The sequence below is a fragment of the Microtus pennsylvanicus genome, chromosome 15 (assembly GCF_037038515.1).
Source record: "Microtus pennsylvanicus isolate mMicPen1 chromosome 15, mMicPen1.hap1, whole genome shotgun sequence".
NCBI lineage: Eukaryota > Metazoa > Chordata > Mammalia > Rodentia > Cricetidae > Microtus > Microtus pennsylvanicus.
Window position 1 is genome coordinate 71636627 of NC_134593.1, and position 22469 is coordinate 71659095.

General features: G+C 42.7%; 1 protein-coding gene across 1 annotated transcript in view; it reads left to right on the forward strand.

Annotated features, from left to right (window-relative positions):
- Pcca (propionyl-CoA carboxylase subunit alpha) overlaps positions 1 to 22469 on the forward strand; it is a 281682-nt gene that overhangs the window by 105229 nt on the left and 153984 nt on the right. The window contains exons 12-16 of the mRNA XM_075950227.1: positions 1634 to 1784; positions 11283 to 11426; positions 12444 to 12518; positions 16553 to 16621; positions 18395 to 18470. Of these exons, the coding sequence (XP_075806342.1) occupies positions 1634 to 1784; positions 11283 to 11426; positions 12444 to 12518; positions 16553 to 16621; positions 18395 to 18470 (515 nt within the window). The remainder of the gene's footprint in view (positions 1 to 1633; positions 1785 to 11282; positions 11427 to 12443; positions 12519 to 16552; positions 16622 to 18394; positions 18471 to 22469) is intronic.

Below are 22469 nucleotides of genomic sequence, written 5' to 3' on the forward strand. Positions count from 1 at the left end.
ATTTTCTTATAAGGTAGGCTCTGTCCCTAGGGTAATCCAAATGACTATCGAAGGCTTTAATGTAACTATCAGTGTATATGGAATTGAATTATAATACTAGTGTTAATGACACCACAGGGTTGTGTGCAGCTCAGCCTTCAACTTAAGGAATGAGACAGTAAGGTGCCCAAGTCTTTGTCCGAAAATGAGGGATGGGGTAACAGATTAAAAGAATCTTTTAAAAAAATCAGCCAAATGCGGTCTAGACCTTATTTGTATCTTGATTCAAAGAAAGCTAGTCTTTATAATGATGTTGATGAGGCAGCTGGAAATTTTGAACACTGACTGACTGCTAATTGAACACCGACAGGCTGTTAAGAAGTTCTGTGTTACCAAAAATTAATTGCAAGCTAAACAAATGGGAGGGATTTTATGATGATGAAGCAGTCCCTCGCTTCAAATTTACTTAAACAAACAACTCCAAATTCCCCAGACAAAACCCAATGAATCTGATATGAAAGTGGGTGTGTAGCATAGGCAAAGCAAAAGTGGCTTTCTTAAGTGGATACACACCAAAGAAAGGCGCGATAAGGTCAGCATCCCATCCCATCATCAATATTGTACAGTATATCCTGCGGACCTCATGGGAGGATTGCACCAACCTGCAACGAGAAATGTAGTTAATGTTGATTTCTCAGAGCCTTTCTTGTGTTGAACCAGATTCTTTAAATACACACACAAACACACACACACTTCCCTATGTGAGAGAGTGACAGACATTAGAGGTTTGTTCGATGCAGTTATGTTTGCAAAGTCATTGTGGACACAGAATTAGCAAAAACCAAGCTCTTTTCCCAAGGGAATATGGTTTGGGCTCCTTCAAGCCAAGCCATGGCATTTTCACATAACTTGCCAGTATGACTTACGTACCTGATCTACCTTCTTTTCTGTATGTCCAGTTGAAGAACACCCTATTTAATGGGAATGCAAGACTGCAACATATTTCTTTCTAGGCTTACCTAGCAGGCAGGCTTTCTCCAAGAGACATTTCACAATCATTGTGCTCTCGGGAGCCCAGCTAGCAGCTAAGCATGAAGGTCAAGGGTTTCTCAAGCAGCGAATCTCTCCCCTCTTTCTCTCTCTCCTTGGAGATGACAGCAGTTAAACAGAAGCCCTAGAATAGGAAGACAGAGCTTCATTTCTGCATCCTCAACTTTTGACAGCTTTCTTCCTCCACTCCTTCATGTGTACATAAAGGTGCTACATACACTTATGTGTTTTTAAGGGTATATAAATTATGGCAAGTAGGCAAGTTTGCACATATAGACGTATGAAGAATGAGGATTGTGCATGCCAATCTCCATTAAGTTATTTCTGTGTACTTTTGTCTTGAAGCAACTCCTAGTATGTATATTCAGTTTTACTAGGTAAAGGTTGGTCGTGTATTTTAGAAATGAAGTTGTAGGATAATGTGAAAAGATGAAGTGTTCCTTAAAGCTTGATGTTGGATTGGTGAAAGATGTCACACATGACAGCATGTGCCATGAAACACCATCAGCTCCTAAACTGGTGCAGAAGGATCTCTGTAGCAGCTTTGTGTAAGCCCATAAAAGATCACCCGAGGCGTTGGAGCTGAGTGTTTGTGTATTTGTAGCATCTTTCTGGACCAGGAGACTCGCCGAGCAATGGGAGAGCAAGCTGTGGCTTTGGCTAAGGCTGTGCAGTATTCCTCTGCTGGAACGGTGGAATTTCTCGTGGACTCCCAGAAGAACTTTTACTTCTTGGAAATGAACACAAGACTCCAGGTGACAACACCTGTTTTTTTCCTCTCCTTGCTCTGTGCCCCTTCTCACTCATTCTTTTTCTTGTTTTTGTTATGTAATAAAATTTAAAAATCAGAGCTGTAAACTTAAGTATTTGTTCTCTATACTTGTGTTGAGACACCTGCTAAGGACATTAAGCAGCCCACTGATTTAATTTAAAAATTGTTATGTGTTTGGGTATTTGTCTGCATGTATGTATGTGCACCGCATGCATGTCGTGCCCTGATGTCAGTCCGTGTATGTTCACCTGTCCCACCCACCTGACGGGTGAGGAGATTAGGTCACTCCGCTGTCATCAAGGTAATGTCCCTTGCTGTTGTTTGAACGGTCACACTTCTTTCCATTCTGCCCCATAGAAACCTTTCCCTTCCTTTGTATCTGGAAATTTCATCCAAACACTTGCTTGTGTTAGGCTGATGTATCTCTCTCTTTCTCTTTTTTTTCTCTCTCTCTGTCTCTCTCTCACACAACATATGTTGTACACACACACATTATAGATAATTAAATTTTTATGTTATTTCTCCCTTCCTCTTCTTCCTTTAATCCCACCAAATCCCCCCCAACTCCCTCTCAAATTTGTTACATCACACCTGCCTGTTTCTGGGGGAGACTTTCAAAATTTTATTTCTGTTTATGTGTAGATAGTTACATTTTTCTTCTGAAAATAATTATGAATTTGTTTTTTTCAATTAAAATGTTTAAAAATCTATTATTTTTTGTGTATTCATGATGTGTTTGTGTGAGGGCTGCATTGTTGTGTGGGGCAGAAGATTACTTCAAAGAGTTGGGATCGAACTCAGGTCACCAGGCTTGCAAGGTGTGGTAGCTTGAATGTAACTGGCCTGAATTCTGTGGTATTTAACACCACCTTTGATATATGGCACTCCCATTTATTCACAGTTCTTTTCTTGGATTTGTTTGCCATGACTGTGACCCTGCCAGTTAGCAAGAATAAATGAATTTTACCTTTTTAGAATGTGTTTGTGTGTAGGGGGTGTTTGATAGTAAATAGGACTACTGAATGGGATCATGAAGAACAAATCTTGCACTTTTCACAGTACTGAGGAGGCTTTCTTGCTGTCTGCTCTATTCTTACATAATCTTGGCAGGCCTGGAACTTGTTACAGATAAAGATACTTCAAACTTGCTGTGATCCTCTTGCCACTGCCTTCGGAATGCAGAGAGATTATGTGTGTGTGCCACCATGTATGGTTTAAAAACCTTCCTTCCTTCCTTCCTTCCTTCCTTCCTTCCTTCCTTCCTTCCTTCCTTCCTTCCTCCCTCCCTCCCTCCCTCCCTCCCTCCCTCCCTTTCTCTCTCTCTCTCTCCTCTCTCTTTCTCTCTTTCTTCCTCCCTTCCTTCCTTTTATATAGAAACTTTTCTTCTCTTTTTAATAAATTTACCTTTGTTATTTTAAAGTATGTGTGTGTGTGTGTGTGCGCGTGCGTGCGCGTGCATGCGTGTGCATGTATATGCACATAAGTACAGGTGCCTGTAGAGGCCAAAGCCATGATATCCCTAGAGCTGAAGTTACAGGTGGCTGTGAGCCGCTCGATGTGCTGGGACTTGAACTCCAAGAGCAGAAAATGTCCTTAACTCCTTACATGTTTGTTTGTTTTCCTTCCATGATGAACAATGTTTTTGAAACATAAGCCAATTAAACCCCTTTCTTCCTGAGTTGCTTTTGGTAATGGTATTTGCTGTGATATCTTGAGTGGGAACTTCTGAATTGGAAATGCTAGTGCCGCCCTGGCGGACACATAGTTACACATTTGCCAGCTACCATGGAGTATGCGGCTCCTAGAGCAAGCCCTGGGGTAAATCTGGGATTTAATTACATGTATTGGTGTTGGCTCACAAATTGTCACAAACTTCCACACTAATGCTACATGCATTAGTCTGGGAAAGCTGGATGTAGGCAGGAGAAGGGCATATGGGAGCTGTTCTCACAGTCTGTTAGTCTACCAGCAGCTACTATGAAAAATCCACTGTCTTAAATTGGCTGTTATATTATGAATGACTTCATACATCCTTTCTGAATCAAATTAAAGATCATTCTGAGTCAAAATTTTAATTGGCCAGTGATGCTGTCTGAAACAAAAAATTCTTGCATCAAATTATACTTGCATTACTTTTCCTATTACTTTCCTTGTTATTTTTTTCTCTCTCTGTTTTTCCTTTTCCTCTTTCCTCCTTCCTTTATTCTGTCATGTCTGAACCTTTGCCTTTTATTCCTGGTAATTTTATTTTTTTTCAATGTTTATTTTATTTTATTTTGCGTGTATGTGCGTATGACTGTATGTCCATGTACCTACCATGAAAGTGCTGTAGCCTTCAGAGATCAGGAGGAAACTGGAGTTACAGACAGTTGTGAGCCACCATGTAGATGCTGGGAACTGAACCTGGATTCTCTGAAAGAGCAGAGAGTGCCTGTTTACAGCCCTGAGGTCCTTGTCAAGCACTCAGAAGTAGGAGAGATGAGCAGGAGCTAGCGAGCCCTGGACTTGCAGCACAGCTTCATGCTTGTTCTTCCCGTAGCATTCCCAAATGCCTTCTTGCCTAAAGTATTCTAGTGAAAATACCAGATATAGAATTTTACATGACTACTGCATTATGTCTTTTAACATATAGTTACTGTTTTGTTTAGAAGGTTTTAATATTAAGTTCTACCTTGTATTATGCTCTATCTTCTACTTTGAAGATCTTTTATAAGGCTGCTGCTTTTTTCTTTGTACATGTGTGGTCTGTGTCATGTGCATGCATATGTTTGCATGCACTCATGTATGCCCAGGTACATGCACACATACGTTTGTGTGCACATGAGGAACTGAAATAGACACCAGGTGTTCCTTCAATCAATATCCACTTTATTTAACAATATCCTCTTTCTGGACCCAGAGCACGCCGGTTCTGGCTAGTCTCGCTGGCCAGTTTGCCACAGAACCCGGCCTCTGCCTTCTGAATGGTAGGATGACCAGCAGTTGCCTCCCCTGCTGGCTTTTATGTGAGTTTGGGGGATCTGAACTCAGGTCCTTACACTTGTGCACCAAGTGATTTATCCATTGTTCTATCTCCCCAGCCCTGAAATGTTGCTTTATCTTTCTTCTAGTTGCTTTCTAAGTTTAAAACCTACTTTCAAATTTTATGGTCAGAGACATGACTCAGTCACACGAGCATCATACCTGAGCTCAATCCCTAGAACTCATATGAAAAAGCTAGGCATAGAGCTATACCATGAGCTCCTCCTCCTGGCACTGGGGAGGCAGAGGCAGGTGGATCCCTTGGGCTTGCTGGCCTTAGCCTGTGTGGTGAGTTCCAGGCCAGTGAGAGAGTCAGTCTCAAAAGGTGAGTGGTGCCCAAGGAGCAACTTCTGAGAGTCTTTGACAGACATGTGCACATCCATACACTTACACTCCTATAAACATGCACCTATGTATGTATGCACTTGTGTGCGCACACACACACACTGTACACACACAAATCAGAAGATGCAATCTGACGTGCTTACAATATGAAAAGGTAGTCCTCATTAATTATTGATGTCACAAATTTTCTCCTTTAAAGTAATATTTTCTTTTGTTTTTAATTCTGCCCTTCCTTCTGTTAACTGTTTGAATCATTAATTATTCTTAATGATTCTCATTGATTTAGTGTTTCTGTTGGGCTTTACTTCTTGTCTAGATTGCAAGAGAAATTGTGTTTTCTGACAGTAGTTGGACAAATACTTATAAGTTTTCCCCCTTTTTCTTTGCGTGCAAATGTGTATGGTGAGTAAGTGAAGCGGGTATCTGTGGTATCTGTCAGACAGACAGTTAAGGTTTTGTTTTGCAGCTTTTATAAACCATTTTGCTGTCTCTGAGTTCTGGACCTTTTTTGGAGTTTTTGAGACAAGGTCTCACTATGGAGTCCTATCTGGCCTGGAACTCACTGTGTAGGCCAGGACGGCCTCAAACTCACTGAGATCCTCTTGCCTCTCCCTCCCTACTGCTAGCATTAAAGGCCTTAGCCAACATGCCCCACCAAGTTTTAGGTTTCCACCCACTTGAATATCTGAATTTGGCTCTCTTGTTAGGTTCCTCAGGCTGCCGATCATTTTCTACAGTTCTGGAGGCTTGCAGATAGATTCTGTCTTTCTGCACATGGCCTTGCATTGCACTCTGGATGCCCATGCCCAGTCCCTTCTTATAAAGTTCCTAGACATACTGGAGCAGGGCCCACTCTAATGGCCTCATTTAAAGTACCCTCGTTATTAAAGTTCCTGTCTCCTGATATATAGTCTCGTTCTGAGGTGGCAAGGGTTAGAACTTCAAGACAGAGTATGTGAGGGGAAGACACACTCAGCCCTAGCAGCGCTGTCTTCCTCTGTTTATTCTCAGTAGAAGCTCTCCAAGGTGGACCCTAAGTTGGTACAGCTTCTCTTGAATGTAGCTATTATTTTCAAGGTGAGTTTGCAGGAGTCGTGTGCTGAGGGCTCCTTCAACATGCTTTTTATCCTTTATTCCTGTGGACCAAAATTCTAATAACTTTGGGTCTTTATTTTGAAACTCCGTATTCCCAGGAGGAAAACATTCAGAATTTTAATGGGGGTACATGTTAGATCCTGTTCTAGACAAAGAGTCTTTCTGAACCTAGAGAGCAGAACCAAAAATAGTAGAATCCATTATTCTTCTAGATGGAGACTGCACAACAGGCAGAGTGAAGAACCTCTGTCACGTGTACGAGGGCAGATTCCTCTTCTGTTAGTGGGTGATCATGCCTATCTCTAGGATATTCGTATTCATATTCATATCCTACCCAGACGTGGCTGACTCACAGGCTGTCTCCAATACCTGTCCAGTTACACTTGGTGTATTTACTAAAGATATTAGCAAAGCATGTTAATTTAAAATGGTATTACTTAGAGATTTGGAATGTGTACCATATGCCTCTCCTGGGAAAATACTGATGGAGTTCTGAGACCGTGTGCTCTGAAGGAGGCTTCCGCGCATTTCAACACGCTGCTTGTAGCATGAGTCTAGTTAGTCTTAATAACAAAACCCAGAGGCAGATAGCGAGAGAAATGCTGAAAGATCAGAGAAGTCAAGGAGCCAGCCACCAGAGAGACCTTTTACCTCTACCGAATACCCAGACAAGAGTGGGCAAGATCCTGTCTCCACCTCCCTGGTGCTGGGATCAAAGCTGGGAGTCACCACTGCTTGGCCCCGTTTGTCTTTTAGACAGATTCAATCTTGTGTAGCCAGGGTGGGCATCAACCCACAGAGATCTGTCTGCCTCTGTCTCCCCAGTGTTGGGATTAACGGTGTGTGGAGCCTGGCTAACTAGTGGCTCACTGTGCACTCTGATCTTTAGGGAAGCTCTATTATAGCACAAACAAAATGTCTCCATAGCATTCATGATTTAGAATGCCGGACTTTATACTTTGGGCCATGTGATTGCTAGCTGTCAAACATCCCACTGTTCAGGAAGCATGGATTCTGTTCTCATCGCCCTCCCTGCACAGGATCTGAGTGACGCCTCCGTGATCTGTCCTAGGATCCTCTTGCTATCAGCATGCTCACTTGTGCAGTTACAGTTCGTCCAGCTCCTCTCCTCAGGAGGAAGGCCTGCTTATGTAGCTACCTAGTTTTAGAAATGCCCTGGAGACTATCAGATAAATTCAGAGTAAAGTCTGAAAAGTTCAGGTCGGGAATGAGTAAGCAGCTGTCATAGCTCCTTCTTGATTCAGCCATATACTATTATTTTAATCATGTTTTATAATAAGAAAATAAAAAACCCTCTAAGTGACTTTTATGCTTACTTATTTTTTATTTAATGATTTCTGACTTGTAATAAGGATGGAGAAGTGGAAGGGACCCCGAACTCCCATCATTTAGCCCCAACTACAGTTGCCCTTCCTGTAAGTTCACGTGCAGAGCCACGTATATCTGTCTGTCTATCACACACGGATAGTCTCTGAGTTCACGTGCAGAGCCACGTATATCTGTCTGTCTATCACACACGGATAGTCTCTGAGTTCACGTGCAGAGCCACGTATATCTGTCTGTCTATCACACACGGATAGTCTCTGAGTTCACGTGCAGAGCCACGTATATCTGTCTGTCTATCACACACGGATAGTCTCTGAGTTCACGTGCAGAGCCACGTATATCTGTCTGTCTATCACACACGGATAGTCTCTGAGTTCACGTGCAGAGCCACGTATATCTGTCTGTCTATCACACACAGATAGTCTCTGAGTAAAATTTTAGACCCCATGTCCCACCTAGAACCATAGTCACAGAACCCCAGTCAGGATGGTGACATGGACACAGGACTGTTATCTAGTGTGTGCATAGGACCTAATGTTCACAGAACCCCAGTCAGGATGGTGACATGGACACAGGACTGTTATCTAGTGTGTGCATAGGACCTAATGTTCACAGAACCCCAGTCAGGATGGTGACATGGACACAGGACTGTTATCTAGTGTGTGCATAGGACCCAATGTTCACAGAACCCCAGTCAGGATGGTGACATGGACACAGGACTGTTATCTAGTGTGTGCACAGGACCCAATGTTCACAGAACCCCAGTCAGGATGGTGACATGGACACAGTACTGTTATCTAGTGTGTGCATAGGACCCAATGTTCACAGAACCCCAGTCAGGATGGTGACATGGACACAGGACTGTTATCTAGTGTGTGCATAGGACCCAATGTTCACGGGAGACCTCACGAATGCTACGGTGGAGAGAATGTCCAGGTGGAGAGAATGTCCAGGTGGAGAGAACGTCCAGGTGGAGAGAATGTCCAGGTGGAGAGAACGTCCAGGTGGAGAGAACGTCCAGGTGGAGAGAACGTCCAGGTGGAGAGAACGTCCAGGTGGAGAGAACGTCCAGGTGGAGAGAACGTCCAGGTGGAGAGAACGTCCAGGTGGAGAGAACGTCCAGGTGGAGAGAACGTCCAGGTGGAGAGAACGTCCAGGTGGAGAGAACGTCCAGGTGGAGAGAATGTCCAGGTGGAGAGAATGTCCAGGTGGAGAGAACGTCCAGGTGGAGAGAACGTCCAGGTGGAGAGAATGTCCAGGTGGAGAGAACGTCCAGGTGGAGAGAATGTCCAGGTGGAGAGAACGTCCAGGTGGAGAGAATGTCCAGGTGGAGAGAATGTCTAGGTGGAGAGAATGTCCAGGTGGAGAGAATGTCCAGGTGGAGAGAATGTCTAGGTGGAGAGAATGTCCAGGTGGAGAGAATGTCTAGGTGGAGAGAATGTCTAGGTGGAGAGAATGTCCAGGTGGAGAGAATGTCTAGGTGGAGAGAATGTCCAGGTGGAGAGAATGTCCAGGTGGAGAGAATGTCTAGGTGGAGAGAATGTCCAGGTGGAGAGAATGTCTAGGTGGAGAGAATGTCCAGGTGGAGAGAATGTCCAGGTGGAGAGAACGTCTAGGTCAGGGTTATGTGTCACACATAGTCATCCCCCCCCACACACTTTTTCTGTTTTCTTTTGTTTTTTTGAAATTGAGTCTCCCAGTGTAGCTCAAGCTGGTCTTGCATTTGTCATAATCCTGCCTCTGCTTCTTGAGTACTGGGGTCACAGGCCCATGCCCCCACACTCAGCTCTCTCTTTTGTATCTTTTAATCTGGAACAACCCCACAGTCTTTGAAAGGCATAGGCCACTTGTTAAAATAGCGTGGTTTTATTCGGAGTTTGCATGTTTTCTCATGCAGCCTTGGCCTTCTGCAGGACGGCACCAGCGGTGGGGTTGCTCCAGTGCATGCCATGCAGTGCCGTGAGCATCTCTTTCCCCACTCTGCTGGCGTAGGTGTGTGGAGCTGATATGTGCAACATTTTCATGCTCTCCAGACACCGAGCGTCCTTTTGTCATCAGTGAAGTAGCTTATGGGGAGATTCCCTAAAGTTCTGTAAATATTTCATTTTAGCTATCTCCCTAGAGTTTTAACACGCACTAACTTGACCATACTTCCTAACTTCTCTTCAGTTCTATTCTCTCTGTACTGATCATACAAGGAGGAAATTGAATCTTTCACTTAATTAAAACTTATTTTGAACAAGGGTGTGTAAACACTGTGGTTTGGCACATAGTAGGTTTACATCTTGAATAGTTAAGAATACCTAGATACTTTTTCACATGAAGTTGGAGTTGAGTGTTAACAGAAGGGCTTTGCACTTGTTTCTTGTAGAATATTGTTTCTCGGAAATCATAATTTGATTTAAAAAATACATATGCATTAAACTGTTTAATAAGATCTTTATTTAGTGTCACATTTATTTTATAAAGGATAGATGCTTATTTTAGCAATGATTTGTCATTAAAATTATGTCAAAATGTCTTAAAATGTTGTTGCAACTGTAAACAAACTCACAACACACACAGAGCTAATTATGGATGCCATCTGTTTATTTTTGCCAAGCTTTTTTTTTTTAAGACCATGGCATTGTCTGCTTATGATAAGCTCCAGGATTATTGTAATGACTAAGCCCTGTCCTTCAATTAGTGCAGTCGAGGCCAGAAGATAATTCGCTTGTTCAGTGACCTTTTCCTGTTTCCATGTATGAAGTATGACATGTCACGATAGGGAAATTATAGTGACATATACCTAGAACTTAATTTTTGCAAGGAAAAAATTGGTGTCAAAGTAGTAGATATGGCCAAAGCTTTCTGAAATTTTTAGAATTTGAGATTTTAGATGAAAGATTATGTGATCTTTTTCAGTGTTGTAAATGGCTTTATTTTAACCCACATTTAAAGATTTGTAAGCAAAGTGTCAATCAAATTATAATGATGTATCTGTCCGTGTGCCTGTGTGTCAGTTGCCTGTGTTTGCACATATGTATCCCATGTGCTGGTGTGGAAGGCCAGGTACTCCCCTGGCAGCATCAGCTGAAATAGTTATCAGCAGTCTGCTGAGAAAGCAGAGTGGTTTCCCTCACCCTGTTTTGCTATTGTGCATGCTAAGCACTGCCCATGCCTGTCTGGAGGGAAGGCAACCTGAAGGCTCCATCTGCCGCTTCCTGCCATGCTGCACTGATGCGAGATTACGCTAATCGTGCTGCTTGTCAGGACAGGTTAGTGAAAGCATGCAAGTGGGCACAGCTCGGACCAGATGAGGGCTGAGAACACCAGCAGCCTCCCCACACGTGCCGCAGCAAGTGTGGCAGAAGGGGCTGACTGCCAGCCATGTTGAGAACTGCAGCAAAAGAAATGTAAAGTCAAACTGTTAAGTGTTGAACCACAAATTAATCCAAATCAGAAAAAGTAGCCCAAAAACATGTACATGCGTTCGGTGGTTGCTCTGACTGTCATCTGTGTAGAACTGTGTTTGTTCTTTCATTGTGCGTGTTTCACTGGGACTTTTCAGTCAGGTATTGTTAAAGCTTAAACAGAATTAACTTCCCTTGACTCTGTAACTTGGAATTCTTGTTGTTGATGTCCATTTATTTGCCTTTTTCTTAATCTATTAACTGAGGTCTTGGCCTTACAGGTTGAGCATCCCGTCACAGAATGCATTACTGGCCTGGACTTAGTCCAAGAAATGATCCGTGTTGCTAAGGGCTACCCTCTCCGGCACAAGCAAGCGGATATTCCCCTCAGCGGCTGGGCCGTTGAATGTCGGGTGTATGCTGAGGTAAAGTGTGTTCTGAGGGGAGGCAGGAGGGTGGTTATGTTCAAGGCAGAGCAGCCAGTGTGGCTAAATCGCAGGTAGAGCCAGCGTTTGATGACCTGTGGTAAAGGCAGAAGAACATTAGATAATCTGGAACAATTAAAAACGGAATGGAATTCAAGTGCTGCTCCCGTCTGCATGGGGAAGTCGATAGCGGTGTGTTGAGAAGCAGCAGAGCCTCGGCTCACGGGTGCCGACTTTGTCCTTTATGATTCCAGGGAAGGGGTCTAAATTTAAAGCTTTCGGTAAAGCATGCACTCTTCTTCATTCATAACGTTAATTACGGGTTTTTCCAAAGTCTTAGTCTGGCAACCAGTACAAATCAGGTATCAGAACATTTGGTACCTAAAGATGCTTTCCTCAGATAACTGGAGAGTGCCACATGCATATTTTATTTTTTAGATGCAGAAGTGGTCTGGTAACGAACAGCGGTGAGTTGGTAATATCTCTGAGAGTGCCATGAGCTCAAGACTAACTGCTGTTAGTCATAGGTGACGTGGTGACCCCGAACTCCCAGATCTGTTCCCCATGTATATGTGTGTAAGCATGTGCAGCTTTCTTCTGAGTCTTTGCTTGGCCAACTCAGCTTCTCGGCTTTACCATATGTGAGCTGTTTGGAGAAGTAAGAGAGGCAATCTCCTGGGTGTGTTGCATTTGTTGTTCTGATAGCAGTTACATTTGATGGTGGGGTCTAGGTCATTTTATTTTTTCCTAAGGCATTCTAAGAAGTTTTAGAAAAAGTTGGAATTTTACCAACTTCAATAAAGTATGATGGAGGTCAGGCTAAACTCTGCTTGCAGTTTGTTTGATTTAAATATACTTAGAAGTTGTCTAGAGGATGAGACACTCGTACTCTGGAATCTGTGAATTGGTAAATACTGTATGTTAAAAATAGACCTATAAATACTCTTCATTGTAGTTAACCTTGCTCGCCCTGGTTTATGTTTCAAAGACTGTGCTTCCTTTCCTTTGAACCTCCAGGACCCCTACAAGTCTTTCGGCTTACCGTCTATTGGGAGACTGTCTCAGTACCAAGAGCCAATACATCTACCTGGTGTAAGTCATTAACTGTGATACCAACTGAGGGGCTCAGACCTTGATTTATACCATACTTTTATGTTAGAGCGTGTCAACACCAGAGGGTGTAAATTGAGGGACAAGGGAAAGTCATGGGGAGTCAGTTTTTGTGTTAAGTAAAAAATATCTTTTGTACTTTCTGGTATTTAGAAACATCAGAATCCACTCAACAGGGTAAGTTTAAACACATCTAATCATATAAATGATAGTTTATACTGTAAAAGATTATAATATCCTAAGAATGGGAAGTGACTTTTTGTATTAAAAATATAATCTTTTCTTTAAAAAAAAAATCTAATCCAGCCCCCTGTTGTAGTCAGATGTCAAGAAATTCAAGCACAAAATCAGCTCATCAGCAGGACTTTATTAAGAACAGAGTAACTCATTCTGTGCGGTATCACTAGCTATCAGGAAAAAGTGACCATAGTTTATTTTATCCCATGGTTGGTCTGTTCCTTGTCCCTTAAGCAATGTGGTTGCATAAAAAGAACAAGGGTGGCAGCTCTGTTAATCAAGGCACTGAGTGCATGCGCAGATGATGTAATGCTGTAGCGGCGGCAAGGCTGCAGCGTCCGTGAATAAGACCGTTCAGTTTTATGGGTGGTAAGAAGATGGTGAAAGACTGCAGGAAGAATTCTAAATCTGAAGATGTTATTGGATATATGATTTATTTCACTTTTAAACTGTTTTTGCCCATGTGCTTTCTAAAAGGATTTGACCCCTTCTAGGCCTAGAGACTCCATGCTGTGTTCAAAGCGTGGAGGCCGAAAAAAAACTGTAAAGATTGAACAGGCATCATGTGATGCTAAATAGCACATCAGAGAAAGTGTCGCAGGGACATAGCTAAACACTTTTTTAATCAAACAAGAAAGTCTTAAATAAGAAGCGTAATGATTATTCTGGTGTTAGGGGTTTCCACCATGTTGTAGTAGCTCACAGAATGTCAAACATTTTGCCCTCTCAAGTTTTTGCAATTTGCAATTTTCAAACGTGAGACCTGTTGAAAGTACAAGTGATAATGGACAAACTCTACCCCCTACAGTCTTTGTCCCACCAAATCTTTCTTCAATTAATGCTGCAGCAGGAGTTTTATGTAATAACATTTGCAGTTGCGATCCATCCATAGAAAGAAAAAACAATTAAAATGCCTTAAATGTTCTGCTTACTGCTGTTATTTGCGCGTGTGAATGTTGCATGTCAGCTAAATGGACCAAGGAATAGATGAAGAGATTGGGGGCAGGAGAGTGCGCACCAAGCTTTGTCTATCATTATTGCTGCGAGCAATCAAATTGATGTCAGCAGGACAGTAGATGCGTTGACAGCTGTAATTATGTATCTCCATGGTGATCACTTTTGGCCTGTCATGGAGGCCCATGAGTCCCCTCCCTTAGAAGCATTTAATCAGATTGGGCTGTCACTTGTCAGGTAGACGCGGCGGGCTGGGAGTTGTGCTGAGGGGGAGGTGAGTTGAGAATGGAGGGTGGGACACGCCTGATAGTCTCCAGGGGCCGCGATTTGGCTGACGAAAGCAATTTTAATTTTTAAACCCAGGAGGTTTCTGAGGACTGACTTGAGAACCTGACACTTGGGGCGCAAGGGTGTTTTTAGTGTGCTCCTCTTCCCCTCGCTTTACTAAAACTAGATGTGGCAGCTTCGCTCGGGAAGCCGGTTCTGGCTCTTAGGTTTCCTGGTCACAAGAAGGAGCAAATACCTCAGAGCTGACTTTTGGTCCACACCTTCACATGCGTCTTTAAGTCTGAAACACGTTGTCAGGGCAGGGATGAGGCTCTTCCTGTAGTCTTTAATTGTTCTCCTTAGAGCTCCATTTGACTTTACTCTTCAAGTGGTCAGTGGAAGTTTACACAGGCTTTGTTTTCATAGATGAATGGGCACCAAATTTGGTTTTTAGTTGGTTGTTAGAAGAAAGATATATAGTTGGCTATTATTTGGACAAACTTATATAAACAGTTAAAAGTCAAAGTTAAAAACTGCTTTATACAGTTTCTTTTGGAATGTTGATCAGTCTGCATGTGCTGATTATATATGATACATTTTCATTTGACCCTGTGGGTTCAAACTGACAAATTCCTGTAATTATTTTAGTAAACAACAAAGACAGTTATGCTTAGCAGCCACAGAGAAGTTACTTGGCTTTTAGGGTGGTATTATTTAAGATGATGAGATCTGTGTTATGAACTGCAGGGGAATACAGTAATATTCCTTATCGCCTGTAGTATTTTCCTGGTGCACTGGACAGGATCTGTGCAGCAGATGACAGATGCACAGAACGTCAGAGCCTCAGACCCGCAATCACCCTCTTGTCAAACAAGCTGTGGCCATGCGCTGTGGGTAGAAAGCGGCCAAGCTGGGGAGAGTAGTTCTGACTCATTGGTACCCAAACTAGTAAGATGGCATCTTTTCTCTTAACCTGGTTACTAACGGCCATTTAAATGCCAAGAGAAAACTCACTGAAACTTCACCCAAACCAGTAAGATGGCATCTTTTCTCTCAGCCTGGTTACGAGCAACTGTTTAAATGCCAAGAGAAAACTCACTGAAACTTCACCCAAACCAGTAAGATGGCATCTTTTCTCTCAGCCTGGTTACCAGCAACTGTTTAAATGCCAAGAGAAAACTCACTGAAACTTCACTGCTTTCATAGCCGCCTAGCAATTCTTTCCCATTTCGTACAAACACCAAATTTTATACAATTTATGCCCTAAAGTTTGTTTTCAGTAAGCAAAGACTGCACATATCTTGTATGAATGTGGAATAGCTTTCACTTTTAGAACTTCATTTGGAATTTGGGACCCAAAGTGTTGCTTTGCTGCACGTGCAAAAATCAGAGTGTGTTCCAGCTTTCTCTTTAAAACCTTAAAAGAGAAGAGCGGTGTGGTTTTTCACTTGTCTTCAAATGCCATGTAATAAAGCCATCACCTACCCTCATGTGGATATTCTAGACAAGAGGTTCTATGTGCAGTCCCTTGATAATTGCCTAAATTAAAATATTAAAGGCCTAGCAGCCGCTGCGTTGACCTTTTCCTGCCTTGCCACAGACAGATGAGCTGCTGTTTATTGGGTAGCCTCCTTCTCACAGGTGACAGAGCTCCCTGTCTTCTCTTCCCACCCCTTACAATGTTGGGCACTGCAGTCCTGCTGCTTTGGAAGCTTCGATTAAATTCTTCCAGCCTCAAGCCCTAGGATATGATGCCTCCCAGTCTTAAATATTTTGATTAGTTTCTAAATACTTCAGATCCAAAACTTGGTCACAATAAATCTACTAAATGCCCTGTCCTTGGCAGATGCTCATTCCAAGTTTTACATGGCTAACCTCTGCTGTGCTGCTGGGATCAAGCTGAGAGAGGAAAACAAGAATCAGTGATGCACTAACTAACTTGTTGGCTGGTTAGCAGCAACCAGGGGCTTCAAAAGGATATTTTGAACCTGTGCCGGTCCTCCCCAAGATGAAAAGTACAGAATCCAAACTCTAATTGGAGCTCGCATCCTCACAGAGAGAGCCTTGTGGAAAGCTGTGTAAACACGAGGAAAGTCTCAGAAAATAGTATTCACAGTTGAGGGCGTGAGGCAAAGGAGGAAAAGTGTTGCGGACTTGAAAGCCCGGCCAGTTCTTATAGCTCAGAGGGCCTGAGCGGGAGAGGAATAGCCGGGGCCTCCTCAGTGCCCCTCGAGGAGGGGGCTTTAGTGGGGGCATCTTCTTAACATGCTGCAGCCATTGGGTGTGCCCTGGGGTAGGGGTGTATGAAGCCTCCCTCCTCCCAGTTTCTTTTTTCTTTTTTTAGTGAAAGAACAAAAATTGTATGCATAGTGCATATCAAGAGATCATAGTTCAAGATCAGTCCCTCATTGTGTGTCTGGGTTGTTTTCAGTTTTCCAGAGGCAGGGATGTTGAGATTGTAACTTTATTATCCCTTTTCACCATGGAAAAATAGCTTGCGGTTAAATAAAACAAATCTGCCCAATATGAAATTACGTACTTTTTCTTTTCTTCCTCAGGTCCGAGTTGACAGTGGCATCCAACCAGGAAGTGATATCAGCATCTATTATGACCCTATGATATCAAAAGTTAGTTCCATTTCTTTATTTTCTTTGAAACAGTACTTACATTTAATTAAGGAATCAGAAGTTGAGCCTTTTTCTTAACAATGTACTGTAATTAAACAAACCTGAAAGCAGTGTGCGAAAGTGAAAACAGTTATGGCTTGTCTGGCTTCCTCAGCACAATCACCATCTACCGGCACTGCCCCTGTGCACATGCGCAGCTCCCGTACCCTCACTGCTCCTGCGCACGTGCGCAGCTTGCTTCTTAACCAGCGGCAGCTCAGCCTACTGGAATGAAAGAAATTAAACTGGTTTTGCCCTTTCAAAAGAGGATGGTGTAAGTGGCAGGTTCTTTGGAGAACTGGGCCCATAGGCTGTATTTGTTAAGAGTGCTTTTGACCTTCGAAGGTTTTCCAAATTACAACTTGCGTGGTACAGGCTTTGTTGTTTACACTGTGGCTGGAACCCAGAGCCTTGTGCGTCCCAGCCACCCGACACAGCTTTTACAGAAAAGTGTGCAATAGGATTGGCCTGTGTGCCTTTTTAAACTTTAACGTAGCAAAGTAAATTAAAAAATCATGAATCTCTAAAATCTTAAGACTTCATAAATGGTAAAATGCTACAATAGTTAAACTTCTGTTTTTATTAGAAAATCTCTTGTCTCTGAAACAGTAAAGGACCGATTATCATCAAGTTTTTGTTTTGTTTTTTAGTTTGGTGCAGGAGATCAAACAGGGACTGTGCTAGTGTGTCCAGCGCTCTGCCGCGAACCGCAGATTATATAGGTGTCAAGTCGTTTTTGTCTTTGTAACTTTTTCACATAAGTTTTTACCATTAATATTCTTAAAAGAAATCTTAGATGTTTTATTTATTAGAGAAACACACTTTGAAAGAAAAAAATAACACAAGATATTACAAACTGATTTTTAAATTTGCTGTCTTTTTTTTTAGATAAATATGCTCCCATTCAGGAAAATACCCTATAAATTTTCTAGATAACTTGTATGTGTGAAATTTACTTTTCCTGAGACAGTGTCTCACTATGTAGCTGGGTGACCTGGAATGTGCTTTGTAGACCAGGCTGGTCTCAAACTCACAGAGATCCATCTGTGTCTGCCTCCCAAGTGCTGGGATTAAAGGTTTGCTGGCTTTATACTGAAGAGCTTATAAAATGTATAATAATTAGAATAATTACAGCCTATAATTTAATGATGCATCAGAAAAGGCCTTAATATATATTTTCAAAGTCTTATTTTTTAGATTTTAGAGATTACATATAAAAAGACATAGATTCATGCAGAAATAGGACCTTCCTCGTTCTTAACCGGTGCCTTTAGTTTTGTGTTATCTACAGGTGAGAGTAATTTTAAGACAGCCTAGCCTTTTATTTCATTTTCATACTGACTCTTTTGAAAGCTACAAAAGTTTTGGTTGTTTGGGACAGCAAACTTGGAAGCCTCGAAAACCAGGGAAATTAGTGCCCTGTGCTGCTGGGCTGTGCCAGTTCTTCAGGCTCCGCCCTCCCCGCTAGGTCTTTCCTCTGTGCTTGTTTTCAGAACATGCCTGCTTTGCTTTCAGATATGTCTTTACTATGACAGTGATATTTAAGAGGAACATCAGTGATAGGCTGGTTCTCATTTGTTTATTCAAAGAAGTCTTAATTGACATATTTTATATTAAACAATTGGAGGGCTATGAGAATTGAGAAGGCACAGTGGTGGATGTGTTAGACCTTTACCTGGTCCTGTCACTCAGTCTGCGGCTGGCTCTACATACCATCTTGTTGTTTACTTGTAGCTCATCACATACGGGTCTGACAGAGCAGAAGCACTGAAGAGGATGGAGGATGCCCTGGATAATTACGTGATCCGAGGTAAAACTCAAACATTTGCCTTCTGTTACTGTGTGCGGCACCCGGTTCTAGAGGACATTGGGAAGGCTTTGTATGAGGGAATTCCAGAATCAGTCGCTTACTGTGCTTACATGGAAGTGAGAAAAATGTGAATGCGTAAGCGTGGACACCGGCACAGATGCTCGACTCTCTGCAGTCCATGGTATTTAGGTGAACATAGATAGGACACAGCTTTCCCTCTAAACGACTCACGGTATCTTGTAGTTATAAACATGTACGTAATGTGAGAGACTGTGAAGATCCATTATCCCTAATAGTTGGACGTCAAGTTCTCTGTGTCACTGTCTGTGAGTCTCTGGGTCAGGAAGTGGGAAGCTTGCAGATGTGAGCAATGGACGTAGGGTTTTACATTTGATTAATTCAGCGATTGGGAGAACAGATCTTGGCTTCTGCTTGGAGAAGAGTTAGATAGTTTGCTAGGAAGTATGGTTTTCTTCCCTGGGTCTCTGGCCTCATGCAAGCCTTCCGAGAGCAATGCTGCCTGAATCAGAAGTCACTCTTGCAATCGAGTCTGTAAAGTGGTTATTCTACCCACTTTGAGGAGAAAATTATATATTAAATGTAAGTACTAACTTTGCATTAGTAATGAAAAGAGTTTTGCTATGACATCTGCCCACTATAATTTTGGATGGCCAGGGAGGGTCTAAGAGCATCCTCTAGGTATGCCTGGGTGCTGGATCATTTTCAGACTCTGCTCTTCAGCAGATCCGAGTTTGGTTTCATTATCCACACAGGTGACTTACAACTACCTGTAAATCTAGCTCCAAGGATCTAATGTCTTCTTCTGGCCTCCGTGGGTAATCATAAAGATATCTGAATAAAGATACAGGATTAGCAGGCAGTGGAGTGGGCGTGTTGGAAATGAGTGGGGAATGGGAATCAAAAGTAAGTGGGATAAGGGTGGAGACTCCCTGACTATGAACGTGACTGTTTGTGAAGTTGGACTAATGAGTGTCATAAGTAAGGCTCAGAATGGAATATTAACAGCTAATGGGACACATTTCAGATGAGCCATATAGTCCTGCAGACGGGCGAGGGTGTGGGGAGAACTAACCCAAATACATATCCCTAGGCTAAAGAGAAAATATGTCTGAATAAATATTAAACTCTAATTAGTATGTTTATTTTTCATAGTTGGTGGGTTAGCAGGTCTGAAACCAATTTATGTACATTCTGGAATTGAGGAAATAAATACGTGTATTGTGGATAATAAGAACCAAGTTTCCTCTTGTCAGAAAGGCAGTAACAGATGTGGGAACGAGTGCCTGGGGGTGGAGTGAACCCTGTGTGTGGTATGAGGTTGAGTCTGAAGGTATCCATGAGAACTCTTGGGCTTTAATAAACTGATGACGGTGTAAAGGTGTGTGCATATGTGTATACATGTCCGTGTGTACATACGCCATGTGTACATTCTCTAGCTGAAGGTTCTGAACTTTGGCACAGTTGACACTTTGGGGACAGTCCTGTGTAAAGTGCGCGTGTCCATGTGCACGGCTTCTGTCCACTTAGTTTACTAAGCGTGTCCAGGCTTGTGAGTGTGGAGGGCAGAGCTGTCCTGTGAGAGTGGATCAGGACAGGAGGAATGCACATGTCTTCCCAGCTCTCCCCTGGACTCCACGTACTCAGCACGCTGAGGCAGGATTGCTGGGTGACAGTTCCAGGCCAGTTTTGGCTACAGTGTGACACCCTGTATAAACTGTAAAACAAACAAACGAAGGAAAACCTCAAAAGCAGGTAGGTCGGTTAGGAAGACTCAGGAGCTGCTTGAGGAGGCCTCCGCTGGTCAAACTGGGAGTTTGTCACACAGGAGGTAATGCCAGCAGCACCTTCGACCCTGTCGCTGAAGTGAGAGTCAGGAGCTAGAAATGCTTGGGTTGGGTAAATGAAGTCAGCATGGCTCCTCCACATAGATTGTAAACCAGCACACGTAGAAAAAGTACTACATTGAGAATATAAAATATAAGAAAATCAGTAGATGCTGAAGTTAGTGGGGAATATGGAGAAACAGCTATTTTTATAGTTTCTTGGCATCCCAACATATATACTTAATAAACACCATGGAAACTGTTTCATGCTAGCAACCTTACCAAGCGGTTCACCCGGGTCCTGCACCTCTTGTTATCATCTGTGACACACGTGCACATGCGTGCACACACAGGCATGCAGACACACAACTGAAAACGGGTGGACAGAATATAATCGTGAGGAAACACCAGACAAACCACCCTGAAAGACAATCAACAGAATAAATGGCCTCTGATCTCCAAAGGTGTCAAGGTCAACAAACACAAAGAGAAGGCAGCGGCTTATCTAGATCAAAGGGAACCGGAGCACAGACTGCTGGGTGCAGGGGGTTCTCACTAGATCCCGGACCAGGAAAAGAGGCTTTCCTTTGTAGTAGAAGTCATAAGCGGACAACGGGGGAAATCTGAGTAAAGTCTGTAGATTAGATAGACACTGGGTTGCAGAAGAGACCTGTCTTCTCCTTAGGAACTCCACAGGACGATATTTAGAGGCTGTCCTGTCTTCAACTTACCTTCTGTGTTTCTGTTAGAAAATGGTGTGTGTGGTCTGTGGTCTGTGCATCCAAAGAATCAACACAGAGATATGCAGAGGGGCCGCAGACTCAGAGCAAGGGTAAAGGGTGAAAAATAATTATCTAGTTTTGCCAACTTTTGAAGATTCTAAAATTACTACAGAATAAGTTAGGTATTTTTGTTTTGTTTTTTAAAATAAAAGGCTCCTTCCCTTCTCCCTACTATTATCTTTGATGTTTACTTATTTACCTGGTGAATTCTAAAGGGTAGGTGTGTTTTAAAATGTATTGTAAAGGGAAGGAAAGGAAGGAGAGTTTACTGTATTGTTAAGTAACTGGTCAAACATGGATTCCCCCACAGATACACTAAATTACTTGTAAGCTTTTGTGAAAGTCGAGAAATTTTAGAGCACAGTATACCTAGGTTAAACTTAATTTCCAAGTCCCCATAAAAAAAGCAGTGGCCTCGGCCTCTGTTTGATCCTGGTGGAGTGCACAGCTAGTGTCTGGCCTGCTGTTTTGGAACCAGCAGGCAGTCAGAAGGCGGCTCCAGGGGCCTCCCTCTGTGGCCTGGTCATGATTTCTCATGCAGATGGGATCTGGTGAACTCTGGCACAGGTCACTCCAATTCCCAATCTAAAACTCTCAGTCATAATTTTTATGATTTTGTGATTAATAATATTAGTGAGGCTATAAACTAACTCTGAAAGAATTCTCTACCGTCCACATACTGTTTATACAGGGACTCATTCAAATGGCATTGTCTTTCCTGGGACATGGAAAGAGAGCAAACTGAATGTGTAGCGGTTCCTCTCAATACGGCTCGTCCCTTCCATCTGGTGTTCTGAGGTTTTTATGTGTGGAATAGTGTCCTGATCGTTCCTGTTTTGGCTTTAGAATTACTTCCTGGACAGTAGGTCTTGGAGCAGCCAGTTGTGCTGTCTTCCACACATGGAAAACTAAGTGTTACATTACTGTCTGCCTTAGATTAGCAAAGCAGCTGATGATTTGATTTCACATAGTCTGACAGTGTGGGGTATGCTACTGGGGGGAGGCTGCTTGTCCATTCCTGGCTGCCCAACCCGAAATAACCACACAGAAACTGTATTATGTGAATCACTTCAGCGTATTGCTAGCTAGCTCTTATATCTTTGGTTAACCCATTTCTATTATTTTATATTTTACCATGAGGCTCGTGCCCTACCAGAAAGGTTCAGGCTGGTGGCTTGCATCTTTCTCCTGTGGTGGCTCCATGGAGTCTGACTGACTCCACCTACTCTCTCTCTGTATATCTCTTTCAGTATATTCTGTTAAACCATTGGCTGAAAGCAACTTCTTTATTAACCAACCAAAGCAACACATAGACGGAAGACTTCCCACACCAGTATGCTATTTAGAGAACTGTAAGGACAAATGTATTTGAG